Genomic DNA, 17,982 nt, shown 5'->3' with positions numbered 1-17,982 from the left:
CACTTTATTAAAAAGTAGCATCCACATTTATTTTTAGGGATATAGTATACATTTTTTATATTTTTGTTGACATTTAGTTTTATTTACTAAAGTTATTTGACATTTCTCTTAGTTTTATTTCTTTATCACAACTAACTATACAGGCAGCTACATGTTTTTGTTCAGTAATCTATGCAATTCCAAACAGTGGTGGTGGGGGGGGCGTGGGGTTCCAAGACGACCGATTGATCGAGAAAATAATCGCCCGATTAATCGATTATTGAAATTATCGTTAGTTGCAGCCCTAATCTGGACTAGCTCACACCTGCTCTCACTCAGGGCTACTCATGTGCCAGGGGTGATGAACAGGGATGCAGACCTGCTGTCGAGAGGCATTCCTCACTACAAGGATTAGAAACTCCACAGCGATGTTGTAACCCAAATATGGCAGAGGTACGGCCGAGTGCAGGTAGACCTCTTTCCATCAGAGAAGAACACTCAATGTCAGAGGTTATCTCCCTGACTGAGGAGGGCGCTTCGCTCGGGCTGGATGCTCTAGCACACTAGTGGCCTCCAGTCCTCCTGTATGCTTTTCCACCTCCAGAACTGATCATTCCTACCCTTGCCAGAGTGCGAGAGAGGAAACACTCACTCATTCTGGTAGCTCCTCGCTGGCCGGGGAAGCACTGGTTAGCAGAGATTGGTGCTTGATGCCTTATCACATGCTCCTTTCGAACCTTTGGAGTAGGCTGAGCTCAAAGTGCTCTCATTTAAGACAGCTTTGTTGGTCGCCCTGGCTTCTGCCAAACCTGTAAGTGACATCCAAGCCTTTTCAGTGAACCCCGCCAGCATGCGGTTTCTCAGGAAGGATTATAAGGGCCTACTAACACCCAGTCCTGCAAAGGTTGTCAACCGGAACTTGCCATGCTGCCCTCTGGAGCTGATGGCTTTCTACCCACCACCATTCTCCTCTCATGAGCATGAATGACTGCACACGCTCTGCCCTGTGTGAGCTCTGCAGATCTATGTGGAGAAAACAGCAGGTTTTCGCAAGTCTGAGCAGCTTTTTGTGTCATGGGCTGCACCACATAAAGGTAAACCCTTAACAAAGCAACGCCTTTCCCACTGGATAGTTGGGGCGATCACTATGGCTTGTGAGACCAGAGGCCTTGCACCCCCTGCAGATCTACGGGCTCATTCCACATCCTGGGCGCTGTTTCAGGGTGTACCTGTGGAGGACATATGTGATGCTGCCAGCTGGGCAACTCTTTACATTCTATAGACTGGACGTGAGTGAGGTATCTCACCAGATCACCCTCCTTGCCTGGAGTGAGTAAGAGGTGTGCTGAAAAGACTGAAAATCATCTGCGTGACATCAGACATTTATACTGGGAGGGAGGCCCTCCTCCCGGAGCGGACGTCACTTCTGTTGGCCAGTTAGAACTGGCGTAATGTAATAGAGCTTCTGGGGGACCGTCGCAGGGGGCGTGTCCCATAGTGAGATACCTCACTCATGTTTTAGAGAACCGGGGTTAATTCCTTAACCTAAAGTTTTCCTGGTCAGAGAGGTACTGAGGAGCACGGACATACAGGGGTTGAAGGTGAGAAGGAAAATTTTGTAATGAGCTCTAAATCGAAGTCAGTGAAGCTGAATAAGAGTTAGAGTAATGTAATCCCAGGGTTTTGTGCAGCTCAGAACCCTGGCAGCAGAGTTTTGGCAGACTGAAGAGCTTTACTACCCAATCAAAACCCAGAGTAGTCGAAAAGAGAAGTGATAAAAGCATGAGTGAGGATTTCTGCCACAGAGTCTGGGAGTGATTATGGAGTCTTAACTTTTTGAAATTAAAAAGTTAGATTTTAGTAACAGATTTGATGTGTGACTTAAAGGAGACAATGGTGTCCAGGATAACACCAAAGTTCTGTACCTCAAAAATTCTCCAGCCTTTCTAAGAATCTCTGTAGCAATGACCAGGAGCTCAGTTTTGCTGCTGCTGAGTTTGACTAGATTTGAAGACATCCAGATTTTGATATTTCAGAGGCAGGTTGAGAGTTAGGAGCAGTGACAGCTGGTACAAATGGGCTGGCAGGGCCCTCCTAACATTTAAAATAAAGATTTGGAAAAATGAAGAAAATTACTGTCAAACAAAGTATAAACTGATTCTTTCACATTTAGGTGAAGTCTAGAGCAGCATCAGCACCAAAGAGTCACAGAAAAATAGAATCCTTTTACATAGACCCATTTGTCAGATCCTCCAGGATTTTGCGATGTTGCAATCACAACTATTAACGCAAAATCAAGCAAACCCTGCAAAATCGCAACTTTTTGCAACTTTGTCCAAAACACCGCAACTGTCCCGCAACTTTAACCCCAAATAACTGACGAAGAAGATATGTGACGTCACATCCTGTTAAACATCAGAATGCCGGGAGCATGCAGGAGCAGCGACTGAAGCAAAAATGTGCGCTAATGCTTCACATTTGCCCCCAAAGATTTCAGCAAAGGACCACGCAAAACACAGCAGTGAAGTTAGTTTTAATTTGGATATTGGATATTCGCACTCCGCGGAGTTAGCGGCATCTAGCTCACGACTAACCCGAAACAAGAACGCTAATGTCGGCCAGCCATCCCTAAGTGAACCGCCGCGCATGACAGAAGGGGCCAGCAGAGAACGGCTGGCCGACATCAGCGTTCCTGTTTCGGGTCAGCCGTGAGCTAGACGCCTTCATGGAATGTTAGGCTTCTAATTTGGAATAGATCCAATTCTTGTTACCACTTTAATAAACTTAAAAAAGCTTTTTTTTTATAATGTATACAGCTTTGACTGTGTCTTTTAGCAACAAAAAAACATTATTGGTATCTTCGCCAAGGAGGTTATGTTTTCGGTAGTGTTGGTTGGTTTGTCTGTCTGTCCGTCAGTCTGCCTATTAGGAATAATTAGGCTACAGTTCTGACAATTTATACAGACTTACCAATAAGAGATTAGAAAAACATTGCCTGCTCTGATGAGTCTGGATTCACTGGTTTCCATGGTCACCAGATCTCAGTGCAATCAAGCACCTTTGGGATGTGGTGGAACAGGAAGATCCCATCATGGACATGCAGCTGACAAATCTGCAGCAACTGTGTGATGCTAACATATCAATATGAACCAAAACCTCTGAGGAATGTTTCCATCATCTTGTTGAATCTACAGTATAACATGAATGAATAAGACAGTTCTGAAGACAAAGGGGGTTGAACCCAGTTCTAGCAAGGTGGAGCTAATAAAGTGGCCTGTGAGTGTACATCTTTTTACATAGTAACAATAAAACACAAAAAATACAGCTCTGGTGCTTAAGAAGCAGAGAACTAACTTGAGAGGGGTTCCAGATAGGTTTGAGACACCCGTGACGAGTCTCTGACTGGTTTGAGATAAAATTTGTCTTAGCAACTTTTTGGAAAATGTTCAAAACTCCAGGGGCTTGAGAGCAAGGTTCTGCCTCAGGTGAGGAAATCGAGAACCCCCTCAAATGTTTCGAGACAACTTGGAGTGAATGCAGAGTGAAACCCTGCATTCACTCTTTTGTGAATGCAGGGTTTGTCTCCAACAGTTGCAGTGAGATTCTGCCTGAACAGATGCTGCAGTTTCTCAGCTCTACTCTACTGCTAATGCTGTCATGTGCTTGTTTCTGCTATTTCCACTAAACTCTGTTGTCTACACAGGTCAGAAATATGAACTGTAGTATCAACTGTAACTGTAGTAGTTTACTGTCTGTAAAACCCACTAAAACAAAAAAAAAATCATTTATGACACCATGACCTTTCTGCACAACACAAATCCAACTGCAAGTTAATTTTTAGTCCAGGTCAGCAGGAACCTTCTTTGGAAGGTGTGCAGTTCTCCTCAGCACACCTGTTCTGCTGACATAATCCATCTCCCACATTCCATCCTGAACCAGCAGCTGCAGATGCTTCCAATGACGCAGCAAAAACTGTACCCACACTCTGACCTACCTCATCATGTCAGGTGTGTTGCTGTGCTGCTGTGGCAACAGAAAGACCACGGGCTTGTTGTTGGTCTTGTTCTGTGACAGGAGCAGGGCCAAGTTTAGTTTGTGCTGCATGTGTGCAGATGTGTAGATTCACTTATGATGGTTCAAAGGGAGTTTCACCTTATTTTCTCCTAAATAAGGTAGTGGGGCATAAAAATGTTGGGTTAGGCAGGCTGTCTTTTGGCATTGGGAGGAGTGACTGTGTGTATATTGCTGTGGTCAGAGCAGCACAAAAAATATGGTCATTAATCACCATCACTGTCCATTAGTGTTAGATACAAATTACATATATTATACACACTGTTATTGTATAGAGAAATGTGCTGGCGGTGATACTATAAAACTGGGCCATTTGTGAGGTGCACTTCTGAGACTGAGGCATTTCCAACTTTAAACAAAGTCCAAAACAAATTCACTCACTTTAACCACCCGGCTGCTGCTGGTTAGGTCAAGACAGAAAGATTTGAAACTTAACTTTGCAATCAAGAGGTTTGTTTAGCTCTGACTCTGTCCCATAATGTGCAAATCACTTCTCTGATAAGATCAAATATGTTATTTATTAAGTATTCTCTGATTCACAGTAATGGATCCAAACTACAGCCTATTAACTGTTTATAAGATGCCTGAGCAAATCCAGCAAAATATGAAAAAAAGACATCCCATTTATACATCATCAACTCGATATATCTGGTTCTGATGGAGTTTTGTTGTACAATCCTTGCATCTAACTACACTTTCTTAGATGCACACATCCAAGAAAAGCCATACTGTCACTTTGCTCCTGGAAAGTTCCCAAACTTGTTTTCAGCTGTTTCTCATGCTGAAAATCATGCAAGTTAATTTTAAAAAAATCTGTTTGAGATTTTTAATTAAGATTAGAATCTTTAGCTGATATATTTAATAGATTGGATGATTAAATTGAAAAACAAATCCTTGAATAAAAACTGTTTGTGCATCAATGCACCAACATTTAAAAAATTAATCAATACCTAAATGCAGGACACTGACTGAAGACGACAGAGGAATATTTTATTCATCATTTAACAATCTGACATTTATTTAAAATGTTTCGGCACCGAGCAGAACTATGATGAACTATAAATGTGGTTTTTCTATTAGGCATATTATTAAGAACAGAACCAGTGAACAGGTTGTACCCGTCACTGACAGTGAACTGAAACTCTGTTAGCTGGACCCAGACAGATGAACTGAGACTAAAAACTTTGACTTTTAGCTCAACATATCAGCAAAGTAGGAAATGTTGCTTCGTAGTACAATCTTAAGGTGTGTCCAGTAGTAGTTAACCCTCACTTTTAAGCTATAAGTGGCTGAAATAAGCTTCCTCTGTAGGGTGGCCAGGCTCAGACTTAGAGTTGGGAAAGAAATCGGAGTAAAGCCACTGCTCGTTCTCCTTGAAAGGTGTCAGCTGAGTCATTTTTCTGGAGACTCTGAAGTTGACCCAGAACTCATTGGAGATCTGATTACTGTATATCTCCTCTCTAGTTAGGGAACACCTTGGGATCCCAAGGAGGAGGTGGAGAGTGTCGCAGAGGGAGGTCTGGGTTTTCCTTTTGGACCTGTTACCTCTGTGGCCTGATGATGGATGGATGGATGGATGGATGGATGGATGGATGGATGGATGGATGGATGGATGGATGGATGAATGGATGGGTGAATCAGTTTGAAAATCAGCTCTATCTCTTCACCACGCTTGTTGATGGGTACGGATGGGGGGATTTGGCTGCTAAATGACCTCTGACCTTCCCCCCTCCTAAAGAAAAGTTGCACCTGAATCAGTTTGCCAGAATCCACATGAAGTAACAGAACAAAAGCAGGAAGTGGAATTCATCAGAGGTTTAATTTGACATTTATTTGAGTTTTACCTCATTTCACTATCATGTAAACAATCCCCACTGTCAGCTTCCTGTTCACAGAGACAGTTGTATGTTTTCTACAGGTTTTGTATAAAGTCTACATTTCCTTTGTGGAGGTGGGAGGAGCCAATGTTCTGACAGCAGATTACTTCAAAGGAGTGGGTGAGTCCAGAGTCCTGAACTCACCTGAGGTGAAGCTGACATCAGGGATCACACCTCCTTCTGCTCCTCTGCAGCTTCCTTTCTCATCGTTAGTATCGGGGGAACGTTGGTGGGTCTGGTCTTTGCTGTCATCCTTGGCTTTGTCACACGTTTCACCAAGAAGGTTCGCATCATCGAGCCGCTCTTCGTCTTCCTACTGGTCTACCTGGCCTACCTGACAGCAGAGCTCTTCTCGCTGTCTGCCATTCTGTCGTAAGTCCATCCTTCCTGTGAAACAAACACAAGAAACTTTTCACACTGAATCGTTTCCAGACATTTATTCTGTTCTGCATCATAATGGTGGACAGCTATGCTTTTGCCCATATTGGTGCATATGTTCACGTGTCTGTCTGTTAACAAAATATTGCATCAACAAATAGACACATTTTAATAAAACTTTCATAAAGTAATCACTGGATGTACTTCTACAACTGATAATTTTTGGGGTCAATGTAATTCAAGTTGGCAGCCACAGTTAATAAACATTAGCCAACACAGAAATAGTTATAAATTATTTAATTATACAGGTATCAAGCTGAAGTTTGGTGTAGTAGTAGCTGAGAGTTATTTACAACACACAAATGTGATATCTCATGAGATGTTACATGAGATTATGCATAATGTCCCTTTCAATATTTGACCATGGCAGCTCTAACTCCATCATTTTTCATGAGAGGATGTTCTTAGTTTAAAACTCTGACATGAAAGTAGGTGGGTGATATGCCTTCCTTCGTGGATATGCTCTGCTTTGAATTTGAAGCATGTGTTGTACCAGCATCACCATTTCTTTGTTGACAGAATGACCTTCTGCGGCATCGGAGCCAATAAATACGTGGAGGCCAACATTTCCCAGAAGTCCCGGACCACCATCAAGTACACCATGAAGAATCTGGCCAGCATTGCTGAGACCATCATCTTTATCTTTTTAGGAATCTCAGCTGTGGACAAGTCCAAATGGGCCTGGGACACCGGGCTGGTGTCCTGCACCCTGGTCTTCATCTTTGTTTTCAGAGCCATGGGTCAGTCCCTACTCCGATGTTCTGAAGATGTTTTAGTTTGTTTCTGAAGTCATACTCAGAAACACAATGGGACCATGAGTATGAGGAGGATGGAGGCAGAAGGAATGTTGTCACAGTCTGTGAAAATATCAGGCAGGAAAGAAAACAACTCCTTTTTAATCTTTTAGCCTTTTTTCTTCTTATTTTCTCTGAAATGTACAACAGTCATCATGAAACAACCACAGAACATCTTAAAACCTCCAGGTGTTAGTGTAGGTGAGCTGCAGCTTCTGACATCTAGTGGTCAGGTTGGAGATAGCAACCATCTCAGACGATCACCAACAATCTACCAAACAACGCCTGTCATTTGGCTAAAGAAAAAAGCTAATTTACATCATTTTGAGGATTTTTTAGTAGCTTCCATTTAAAGAAAATACTGTTTATTTTTTTTAATATTATCATTTAACCTAAATTCACTTAATCCCTTTTTGATTTTTTTCCCTGATAAGTTTTATTCACCTAAGGAGTGTAGAGTGTATGTTGAGCTGAACGTCAGCTCATTGATCTTCTTTGTGACACTTTTCAGTGCCACAAAGAAGATCAATTTGAGCTTGATAATCATGGTAACATGATTTAGTTTAAAGTTTTGGTCAACTATCAATAAAAAGTAAAACTGATTTATTGATTCTGTTTCGAAAGATCTCTCAGACAGAAATCATACTGTAACAACATTTATGTAATCATACATTTAAAGTGTACAAGATTTAAAATAATCAGTGGCTCACATTTTGGTGTTGATTAAATATGTGTTTTAGTTTTCATATTTAACTACAAAAAATGGTTATTCAGAGATGTATTTCCAATTAATTATCTAATCTAGTAAATATATAGGCTTAGTTATTCTGATCTTGAATGAAGATCTTCCTATTTGACCATCTTTATTTATTTTTTTTATTTAAATTGAAAAATTCTCTAGGAAACTTGAAAACACTTGGAAGCCATATTCCTGCTATGCGCCACTATGCAGTTATACTGCAGGAAGCATAACAAAGAAAGGAGTGTGGAACACCACTCCAACATATCAAGTTGGGGATATATAATAAGCCGAGTACGTTTTTCATGGCAGCAACTTGTTCACTTTTTATACTTTTTAGTTTATACATCATATTGTCAGCCAATTTGTCAGCTTACATCAGTGTTTCCCAAAATTGGGGTTGGGACTCCAATTTGTGTCATGTATCACCAACTGTGGGTTTGTGAGAAAGTTTAGAGGAATCAATTAAATGTAGGAAAATCAGTCAATAGTATATTTAGCTAAACGGACAGATGGTGGTGGATTTTGCCGAGAGAATGGAAATGGCTGTAGTCAACACCTATTTCCAAAAGAGGGAGGAACACAGGGTGACCTATAAGAGTGGAGGCAGGAGTACATAGGTGGACTACATTCTGTGTAGAAGAAGTAACCTGAGGGAGATTGTGGACTGTAAGGTTGTAGCAGGGGAGAGTGTGGCCAGACAGCATCGGATGGTGGTGTGTAGGATGAGTGTTGTGGTGATGAAGAGGAAACGAGTAAAGGCAGAGAAGAGGACCAAATGGTGGAAATTGAGGAAGGAAGAATGTTGTAAAGACTTCAGAAAGGAGCTGTTAAAGGCTCTGGGTGGTAAGAAAGAGCTTCCGGTTGACTGGGCTACCACAGCCACAGTTATTAGAGAGAGAAGTAGAAAAGTACTTGGTGTGTCATCTGGACAGAGAAAAGATGATAAGGAGACCTAGTGGTGGAATAGTAAAGTGCAGGAAATTATCCAGAGGAAGAGGTTAGCCAGGAAGAAGTGGGACAGTGAGAGGACTGAAGAGAGTAGACAGGAATATAAGGAGATACAACATAGGACAAAGAGGAAGGTAGCAAAGGCAAAACAGGAAGCGTATGATGAGTTGTACAAGAGACTGGACACTAAGGATGAAGAGAAGGAATTGTATTGACTGGCAAGACAGAGAGACCAGGCAGTAAATGATGTGCAGCAGGTTAAGCTTGTTAAATATAGAAATGGTAATGTTCTAACAAGCGAAGAGAGTGTGATGGGAAGATGGAAGGAGTACTTTGAGGAGCTGATGAATGAAGAGAATGAAAGGGAAAGAAGAGTAGAGGTCATAGAAACTGTGGACCAGGAAGTGGAAAATGTTAGTAAGGATGAAGTCTGAAAAGCTTTGAAGAGGATGAAGAAGGGGAAGGCAGTTGGACCTGATGACATACCAGTGGAGGTATGGAAATGTCTAGGAGAGATGACAGTGAGGTTTTTGACTCAATTATTCAATAGCATTTTTGAGAGTGAGAAAATGCCTGAAGAATAGAGAAGTGTGTTGGTGCCAATCTTTAAGAACAAAGGTGGCGTACAGAGGTGTAGCAACTACAGGGGAATGAAGTTGATGAGCCACATGATGAAGATCTGAGAGAGAGTGGTGGAAGCTAAACTTAGACAAGAGGTAACTATTGACAAGAGGAAACTATTGTGAGCAGCAGTATGGTTTTATGCCAAGAAAGAGCACCATGGATGCCATCTTTGCTTTGAGGATGTTGATGGAAAAGTACAGAGAGGGTCAGAAAGAATTTCATTGTGTTTTTGTGGATTTAGAAAAAACATGACAAGGTGCCGAGGGAGGAGCTGTGATGTTGTATGAGGGAATTTAGATGGCAGAAAAGTATGTTAGACTGGTACAGGACATGTATGAGGACAGCAGGACAGTGGTGTGGTGTGCTGTAGGAGTGACAGATAGCTTAAATGTGGAGGTGTGACCGCATCAAGAATCAGCTCTGAGCCCCTTCTTGTTTTCTCTGGTGATGGACTGACTAACATATGAAGTCAGGCAGGAATCCCCGTGGACCAAGATTTTTGCAAATGACACTGTGATCTGTGGTGAGAACAGGGAACAGGTGGAAGAGAAGAGGTGGAGTTATGCACTTGAAAGACGAGGGAACAGTGAGGCTACAAGGAGAAGAGGTCACAAAGGTGGACTTGCTGTGGCGACTCCTGAAAAGGGAACAGCTGAAAGAAAAAGAAACCTTAACTGGTATTAAGAAAAAAAAAACAGTGTTCATAAATGAATTCAAATAATACTGATTAAAAGCTGTTAAATGACTTAATAGTCATGTCTGTATTCCTCAAGCAGCAATAGGTGGGGTTGCGAGTGTCTTCCACTTTTATTTTGTGGGTTAAAAGCTGAAATGTTTGGGGACAAGTGAAGTGAAGTGAAATTTATTTATATAGCACTTTTCAGCAGCAAGGTGATCCAAAGTGCAAAGACAACTGGTTTTGATTATGACAAAGAAAGTTCCAAATTCCGTAGGGAGAAGAAAATCAATGGATGTTTGAGTTTCAGAAAGGAGCTTCACCAGAACCCATTTCTGCTCAAACATTTTTAGTTATGATTTAATTTGATAAATTTATAATTGTGATAAATGATATTCATTGTTCTCTTTAAACCTAGAACTGTTTTTACCTATTCTCAGGTGTTGTTGGTCAGACCTGGGTTCTGAACCGCTTCCGTCTAGTCCCGCTGGACAAGATTGACCAGGTGGTGATGTCATATGGCGGGCTGCGAGGGGCGGTGGCCTTTGCTCTGGTGGTGCTGCTGGATGGCGAGCAGGTCAAAGCCAAAGATTACTTTGTGGCCACGACTATTGTGGTTGTCTTCTTCACCGTTATGTTCCAGGTATGAGCGACGCTGACACTGAAAATAAATACTGTAAATCATGTGGTGATCGCCACAGAGGCTAAACATCTGTCATAGTTTGAAAGTCTCGGAGCCAAACTGAAGCTTAGAAAATGGTTTAATATGAAGCTGTTGCAAGTGGGTTTTCTCCAACCAAAATCATGCATGTTAACTCTAGGTAACCCTAAGTTGTCCCTAGGTGTGAGTGAGAGCATGAATGGTTGTTAGTCTCTATGTGGCCCTGTGATGGACTTGCGACCTGTCCAGAGTGTACCCCGCCTCTCACACAGTGACTGCGGGAAATAGGCACCAGTTCTCCATGACCCAGAAAGGAAAAGTGGGGGGAAAAAATGGATGGGTGGATGATGTTTCTGGTGAGATGAGATGAGAAAGAATGAGAGTTCAGATAAAACTGGGTGCATTAAAGGATTCAACACATTTCTCCATCTGTTCTGTGTACAAATTAACATACAGCCACAACATCATGAATTTCCAAAACACTAAAATCAGTAGTTCAGTTGTAGTTAGAAACATTCTTATCATCTGAAGCTGTCTAGAAGCTTTCAGACTGTTGGAATAGGAACACGGAAAAAGAGAGTCCACCTTGTTTAATTTCTATGGTTGTACAAATCAGGACATAAAAAAAACTGATCTGGTCTTTACCAGGTTCTAACATGCCCACTCTTCTTTTCACAGCTAATCAGTATTAACCAATACAAAAATATTTTGCATAACATTATTTTCAACATTTCTATTTTTAATCCAACAACAAAAACAATACAAACATGAAACTTAAAGAAAACACTGAGCAATTAGAACCCTAACCCCTGTCCATAAGATATTAAATATCAAATGAATTTAAACCTTCAAGAGAAAAAAAGCACATCTGTCAAAGTTGATTTAATACATAACTTCTCTAACCCAAAGACCATACGTTTGGGGAAGAGGTACTTTTCATTTAAACAGTAAATGGAAAGTACTTATATCACCTTTTTTGTCACAGCTCCATCTGTTCCTGCCACGCCTCTTGCCTCTAGTCATGCCACAGCCACGTAACTTCCCATTCCCAGTTTCAAGCCACGCCTTTGTTTCCATGACCACGCCATTAGCATCATCTGTTTCACCTGTTCCTGACTCCATAAATACTCAAAGCTCCCAGTACTCAGTGCCAGATTATTGAAAGCCTTCAAGCAAGTAAATGTCCAGCGTTCATTCTTCGTTCATGCCTGATCTCGACCCTTGCCTGTTCCACGACCACCGTCTCTTGCCTGCTTCTTTCCTGATACTGCTTTGGACTCTGACCTCTCGTTGCCGACCTCGCTTTGCTCATCTGGACCTCGCCCTTTGGATTCTCCCTTTCTGGTTTTGGCTTCGGACCTCTGACCCACCGGTAACGACCCTCCGCCTGTACCTGGACTTTCCCTCTCGCCTCAGCCCCTTTCAGACAAGCCTGTCTGCACCTAGCTACCAAGCTAAGGAGGACTTACCTGNTTCTGGTCCCAATCCACGACGGTCACGTGAGTGCGCTGTTCAGAGCCTCTGGTCCCGCTCTTAGTCTGTCCATAATAAAATCCTTAAAACTTCGTTATTGTGTTGCGAGTCTGAATCCTGTCAAGTCCTGCCTTGTCAGAATAATCTGGCCAAAGACAGAAATGGATTCAGACGAACAACGCTGGCGAAACAATGTGGGCGGAGCTATTTCCGGGTTACAGGTTAACGTTCAGAAAATGACGCCGTTACTCCGCGACCTGTCGAACCCCAGAGTAAACGCCGCTGCTCAAGTTCCCGCGGCTATTACTCGTTCATTTGTTTCACCCATGCACGAACCAAAGCTTCCGCCTCCCGAAAACTTCTCAGGTGAGTCAATACAATGCAGACCGTTTTGGGCTCAATGCGAAATCCACTTCCAACTCCAGCCGTCGTCTTTCCCTTCTGAGAGAGCTAAAGTTGCTTACGTTGTTTCACTTCTGTCTGGTCGAGCGAAGCTTTGGGGCACGGCGGCGTGGCAACGAGATGCTTTATGTTGCTATGCATACAAGGATTTTGCTGCGGAGCTTCGCAGGGTTTTTGACCCCATAGCGCCCGCACGAGAGGCGGCACGCAGGTTATTCTCCTTGAGGCAAGGAAGGAGAAGTGTCACTGAATTTATTATTGACTTCCACACGCTTGCTGCTGATAGTCAGTGGAACGAATCGGCTTTAACCGATGTGTTTTTTCAAGGCCTTAAGGAGGAGATTAAGGATGAGCTGGCTACTCGAGATCGTCCAACAAGTTTGAGAGAATTAGAGGAGCTGGCTACCCGGTAAGTCGTCAAAGATTCTCCTCCATGCTCATGCTGCCAGCAGAGTTGTCTGTCCAGGGTCAGAAAACCTCTACCAAGGTATTTATAGATTCCGGAGCCGACTCTGAGTTAATTGATGAGACTTTTGCAAAATCCCTTGGGATTGAGATTGTTCCCTCCCATAACGATCATAAGATCACTGCTCTCGATGGTCATGTCCTGGCTCAGGACAACAGTGAGACTAGACCTGTTCAATTATCAATCTGTGGCAATCACCACGAGACATTAAAGTTTTTTTGTTATTCATTCCCCTGATCTGCCTGTCATCTTAGGAGCAACCTGGCTAACAACGCACAACCCAAGGACTGACTGGGTCAAGAGGGAGATCACTGGATGGGCGGAGAAGTGTTCTGAATCATGTCTGCTAGACGCCGTCCTGGACTCTAGCCCGTCAAGTGACAAACCCGAGGACTACCCTGATATCTCCAAAGTACCTCCTGAATATCTGGACCTGAAGGAGGTGTTCAACAAAGTTAAGGGTACTTCCTTACCCCCTCATCGACCCTATGACTGCCCTATCGATCTTCTTCCTGGTTCTGCCCCTCCTTGTGGTAGATTGTTCTCCTTGTCTCGCCCAGAACAGGAAGCGATGGCAAAATACATAAAAGAAAGTTTACAGGCAGGCATAATTAGACCTTCTGTGTCCCCAGCTGGGGCGGGGTTTTTCTTCGTGGGGAAGAAGGACGGGTCACTTAGACCTTGTATTGACTACAGGGGCCTCAACAACATTACCATCAAAAATAAATATCCATTACCACTGATGTCATCAGCTTTTGACTTAATCCAGGGAGCAAGGGTTTTCACAAAGCTAGATTTACGAAATGCGTACCACCTAATCCGCATTAGAGAAGGTGACGAGTGGAAGACCGCTTTTAACACTCCCTCAGAACACTACGAATATTTGGTGATGCCCTTTGGTCTTACTAATGCTCCGGCAGTCTTCCAATCTTTGGTTAATGACCTCCTGAGAGACATGATCAACCAGTTTGTTTTCGTGTATCTCGATGAGATTCTCATCTTTTCTCGTGACCTCATTTCCGATAGAGATCATGTCAGAAGAGTACTTTTGAGACTCTTACAGAATAAGTTATTTGTCAAAGCCGAGAAGTGTGAATTCCATCAGACTTCCACTTCATTCTTAGGGTTTAATATCGCCCCCGATCAGGTCTCCATGGATCAGGCCAAGGTTAAGGCCATTCAGGAATGGCCAGTTCCTCAGGACAGAAAGGCTTTACAACGTTTTCTAGGGTTTGCTAATTTTTATAGAAAATTTATCAAGAGTTTCAGCCAGGTCGCAGCCCCACTACATGCACTGACTTCAATAAAGACCCAGTTTGTCTGGAATCAGGATGCTCAGGTCGCTTTTGACCATCTCAGAGAGCTGTTCACGATGGCACCCATCCTTCACTCACCAGACGAAACAAAACAATTCATTGTTGAAGTGGATGCTTCAAGCTCGGGAGTTGGGGCTGTGTTAAGTCAGGTTTTCGACAACAATCAACTGCATCCATGTGCTTTTTTCTCTAGAAGGTTGACCAGCGCCGAACAGAACTACGATGTGGGCGAAAGAGAGCTTTTGGCCGTCAAATTAGCCTTGGAGGAATGGAGGCACTGGTTAGAGGGAGCCAGTGAACCTTTCATCATTTGGACAGACCATAAAAACCTGGAGTACCTTAAGACCGCTAAGAGACTGAGTTCTCGTCAGGCCAGGTGGGCTCTGTTCTTTTCTTGTTTTTCTTTTCAACTCACCTATAGGCCTAGCGAGAAGAATATCAAGGCAGATGCTCTCTCTCGATCCACGAAGGAAAGGAGGTGGAAGAGGAACCCGGATCAGTGGAGTTCATCTGGCCACGGACTGTGCGCCTTTCCATCACTAAGTTGGAGGAGGACCTCCGTCAGGCACTTCAGGAACACCCATCTCCATCAGCCTGTCCCTCAAACCGAATTTTCGTTCCCCCTGAACTAAGAACCAAAGTTTTAATGTTCTGTCATAACTCTAAAATATTTTGTCACCCATGTATCACCAAGACCCTATCAGTGGTACAGTCGCAGTTCTGGTGGGAGACCCTTAACAAAGACGTCCGAGAGTTCGTGTCTGCCTGCCCTCAGTGTGCCCAGGCCAAAGTGTCTCGTCGCCGCCCAGCGGGGTTGCTACGTCCCCTTCCGATCCCCTCTCGACCTTGGTCCCATATCGCCATGGACTTCATCACGGGTCTACCCGCATCCTCGGGTAACTCAGTTATTTTGACGATCATTGATCGCTTCTCGAAAATGTTTCACCTTGTCCCATTAAAGAAACTCCCCAATTCCAAGGAACTCGCTGAGATCATGTCAAGGGAGATCTTCAGGCTCCACGGTATCCCCAAGGATATTGTTTCAGACCGTGGACCCCAATTCATCTCAAAGTTTTGGCGGGAGTTTTGCAATCTGTTGGATATCTCTATTAGCTTGTCTTCAGGTTTCCATCCCCAGACGGATGGACAGACGGAACGGGCCAACCAGGAGATCGAAACCAAGCTTCGCCTTCTGTGCTCCACCGAACCTGCTAAGTGGTCAAGTAACCTACCATGGGTGGAGCATGCCATGAACTGTTTGCCCTCTTCTGCCACAGGTCTCTCTCCGTTCTATACGGTTTATGGATACCAGCCTCCCGTCTTTACCCTCCAGGAGAGAGCGGCTGGGGTCCCTTCGGCGTTTGCTGCAGCCCATAGCTGTCGCCGAACCTGGGCCAGGGCCCGAAAAGTCCTACTTAAGTATGGCGTTATTTTTGTGCCACCAAGTTGAGCGCGCGTGCCACCAGGTTGAGCGCGCAGTGACACTGATTTGAGAGTACAGACCGCTCAACTCTGACAAACTGCTCGCGCTCGGCTCTCTCCGTTCGCGCTCGGCTCTCTCTGCTCGCGCTCGGCTCTGACAAACCGCTCGCTCGCTCTGCTCTCTCTGCGCTCTCTGCGCTCGCAACCCAAAGTTGTATGTAAATGAGCCACGCCACCAGCCAATCACAGACTGGCCTCCTTCGTCTTCTTCTTTGTAGAGTTTTATGGCGGTTGGCAAAAAACAGTAAGGTTGCCACCTACTGGTATGGAGTGTGGCTCAAAATATATAATATCGTATTCTCCTAATCAATTTTTGTTTTTCTGAAAAAATCTCATTAAAATCTGAATACTCTTGCAGTTTGAGTTCCTTTTCCATGTATCTACTAAATTAAATAGTTCTTTATTTTTCATAAGTTCCTCCAAAAATATTCTCCTTTCTTTCTCATACCTTCTACACTCTAAAATAACATGTTCAAGTAAATGTCCAGCGTTCATTCTTCGTTCATGTCTGATCTCGACCCTTGCCTGTTCCACGACCACCGTCTCTTGCCTGCTCCTTTCCTGATACTGCTTTGGACTCTGACCTCTCGTTGCCGACCTCGCTTTGCTCATCTGGACCTCGCCCTTTGGATTCTGCCTTTCTGGTTTTGGCTTCGGACCTCTGACCCACCGGTAACGACCCTCCGCCTGTACCTGGACTTTCCCTCTCGCCTCAGCCCCTTTCAGACAAGCCTGTCTGCACCTAGCTACCAAGCTAAGGAGGACTTACCAGTTCTGGTCCCAATCCACGACGGTCACGTGAGTGCGCTGTTCAGAGCCTCTGGTCCCGCTCTTAGTCTGTCCACAACAAAAATCCTTAAAACTTGTTGTGTTGCGAGTCTGAATCCTGTCAAGTCCTGCCTTGTCATTTTTAGCTAACCAGGCTATTCAAAGCATGTGCTCTCATTTACCCATCCACATTCATACAGCACTCTACTACATCTCTACAAAGCAAATCTGAATAAATCATTCTATAGAGTCTAATCAGTGCTTTAGAATGCACTCATATATATATATATATATATATATATATATATATATATATATATATATATATATATATATATATATATATATATACCGATGAGAGACATCGGAGATAACAGAGATTCAGTGTCTTTGCCAGGGACACTTTGACATGTACTGCAAGGATTCAAACCGTCGACTCTCTCATTGGAGGACAAGTGCTGTAACCACTGAGAGAGTCATGAGAGTTTAACTGTCTAGTCTACATGCGTTTTGTAGATCTGGAGAAGGCTTATGACTGTGTTCCCCAAGACAATCTGTGGAGGGTGCTGCAGGAGTGTGAAGTGCCTGGGTTGCTTTTGAGGGCTATCCGGTCCCTGTATAACCAAAGCAGGAGCTGTGTCTGCATCCTTGGCTCAAAGTTGAGCTCATTCTTGCTGCAGGTTGGACTCCGCCAGGGCTGTCCCTTGTCTCTGATCCTGTATTTGCTTTTCATATACAGGATCTCAAGGCACAGTTGTGGAGAAGGGAGTGTCAGGTTTGGGAACCATCCATCCATCCATCCATTGTCTTCCGCTTATCCGGGGTCAGGTCGCGAGGGCAGCAGCCTAAGCAGGGAGACCCAGACTTCCCTCTCCCCAACCACTTGGGTCAGCTCCTCCGGGGGAATCCCAAGGCGTTCCCAGGCCAGCCGAGAAACATAGTCCCTCCAGGGTGTCCTAGGTCTTCCTCTGGGCTTCCTCCCGGTGGGACGTGCCCAGAACACCTCACCAGGGAGGCGTCCAGGAGGCATCCTCACCAGATGCCCGAGCCACCTCAACTGGCTGCTCTCGATGTGGAGGAGCAGCGGCTCTACTCTGAGTCCCTCCCGGATGACCGAGCTTCTCACCCTATCTCTAAGGGAGAGCCCAGACACCCTGCGGAGAAAACTCATTTAAGCAGCTTGTATTCGCAATCTCGTTCTTTCGGTCACTACCCAAAGCTCGTGACCATAGATGAGGGTAGGAACGTAGATCGACCAGTAAATC

At 44.0% G+C, this 17,982-nt stretch overlaps 1 protein-coding gene across 1 annotated transcript in view; it reads left to right on the top strand.

Moving 5' to 3' along the window:
• The window catches only part of slc9a5 (solute carrier family 9 member A5), a 49,875-nt gene that overhangs the window by 22,767 nt on the left and 9,126 nt on the right, over positions 1-17,982 (top strand). The window contains exons 5-8 of the mRNA XM_017434875.3: positions 5,969-6,047; positions 6,122-6,299; positions 6,885-7,105; positions 10,590-10,792. Of these exons, the coding sequence (XP_017290364.1) occupies positions 5,969-6,047; positions 6,122-6,299; positions 6,885-7,105; positions 10,590-10,792 (681 nt within the window). The remainder of the gene's footprint in view (positions 1-5,968; positions 6,048-6,121; positions 6,300-6,884; positions 7,106-10,589; positions 10,793-17,982) is intronic.

Source organism: Kryptolebias marmoratus, linkage group LG15 (genome assembly GCF_001649575.2).
Source record: "Kryptolebias marmoratus isolate JLee-2015 linkage group LG15, ASM164957v2, whole genome shotgun sequence".
Taxonomy (NCBI): domain Eukaryota; kingdom Metazoa; phylum Chordata; class Actinopteri; order Cyprinodontiformes; family Rivulidae; genus Kryptolebias; species Kryptolebias marmoratus.
The sequence above is the reverse complement of the archived record's forward strand: the minus strand, read 5'-3'. Positions and strand labels throughout refer to the sequence as shown.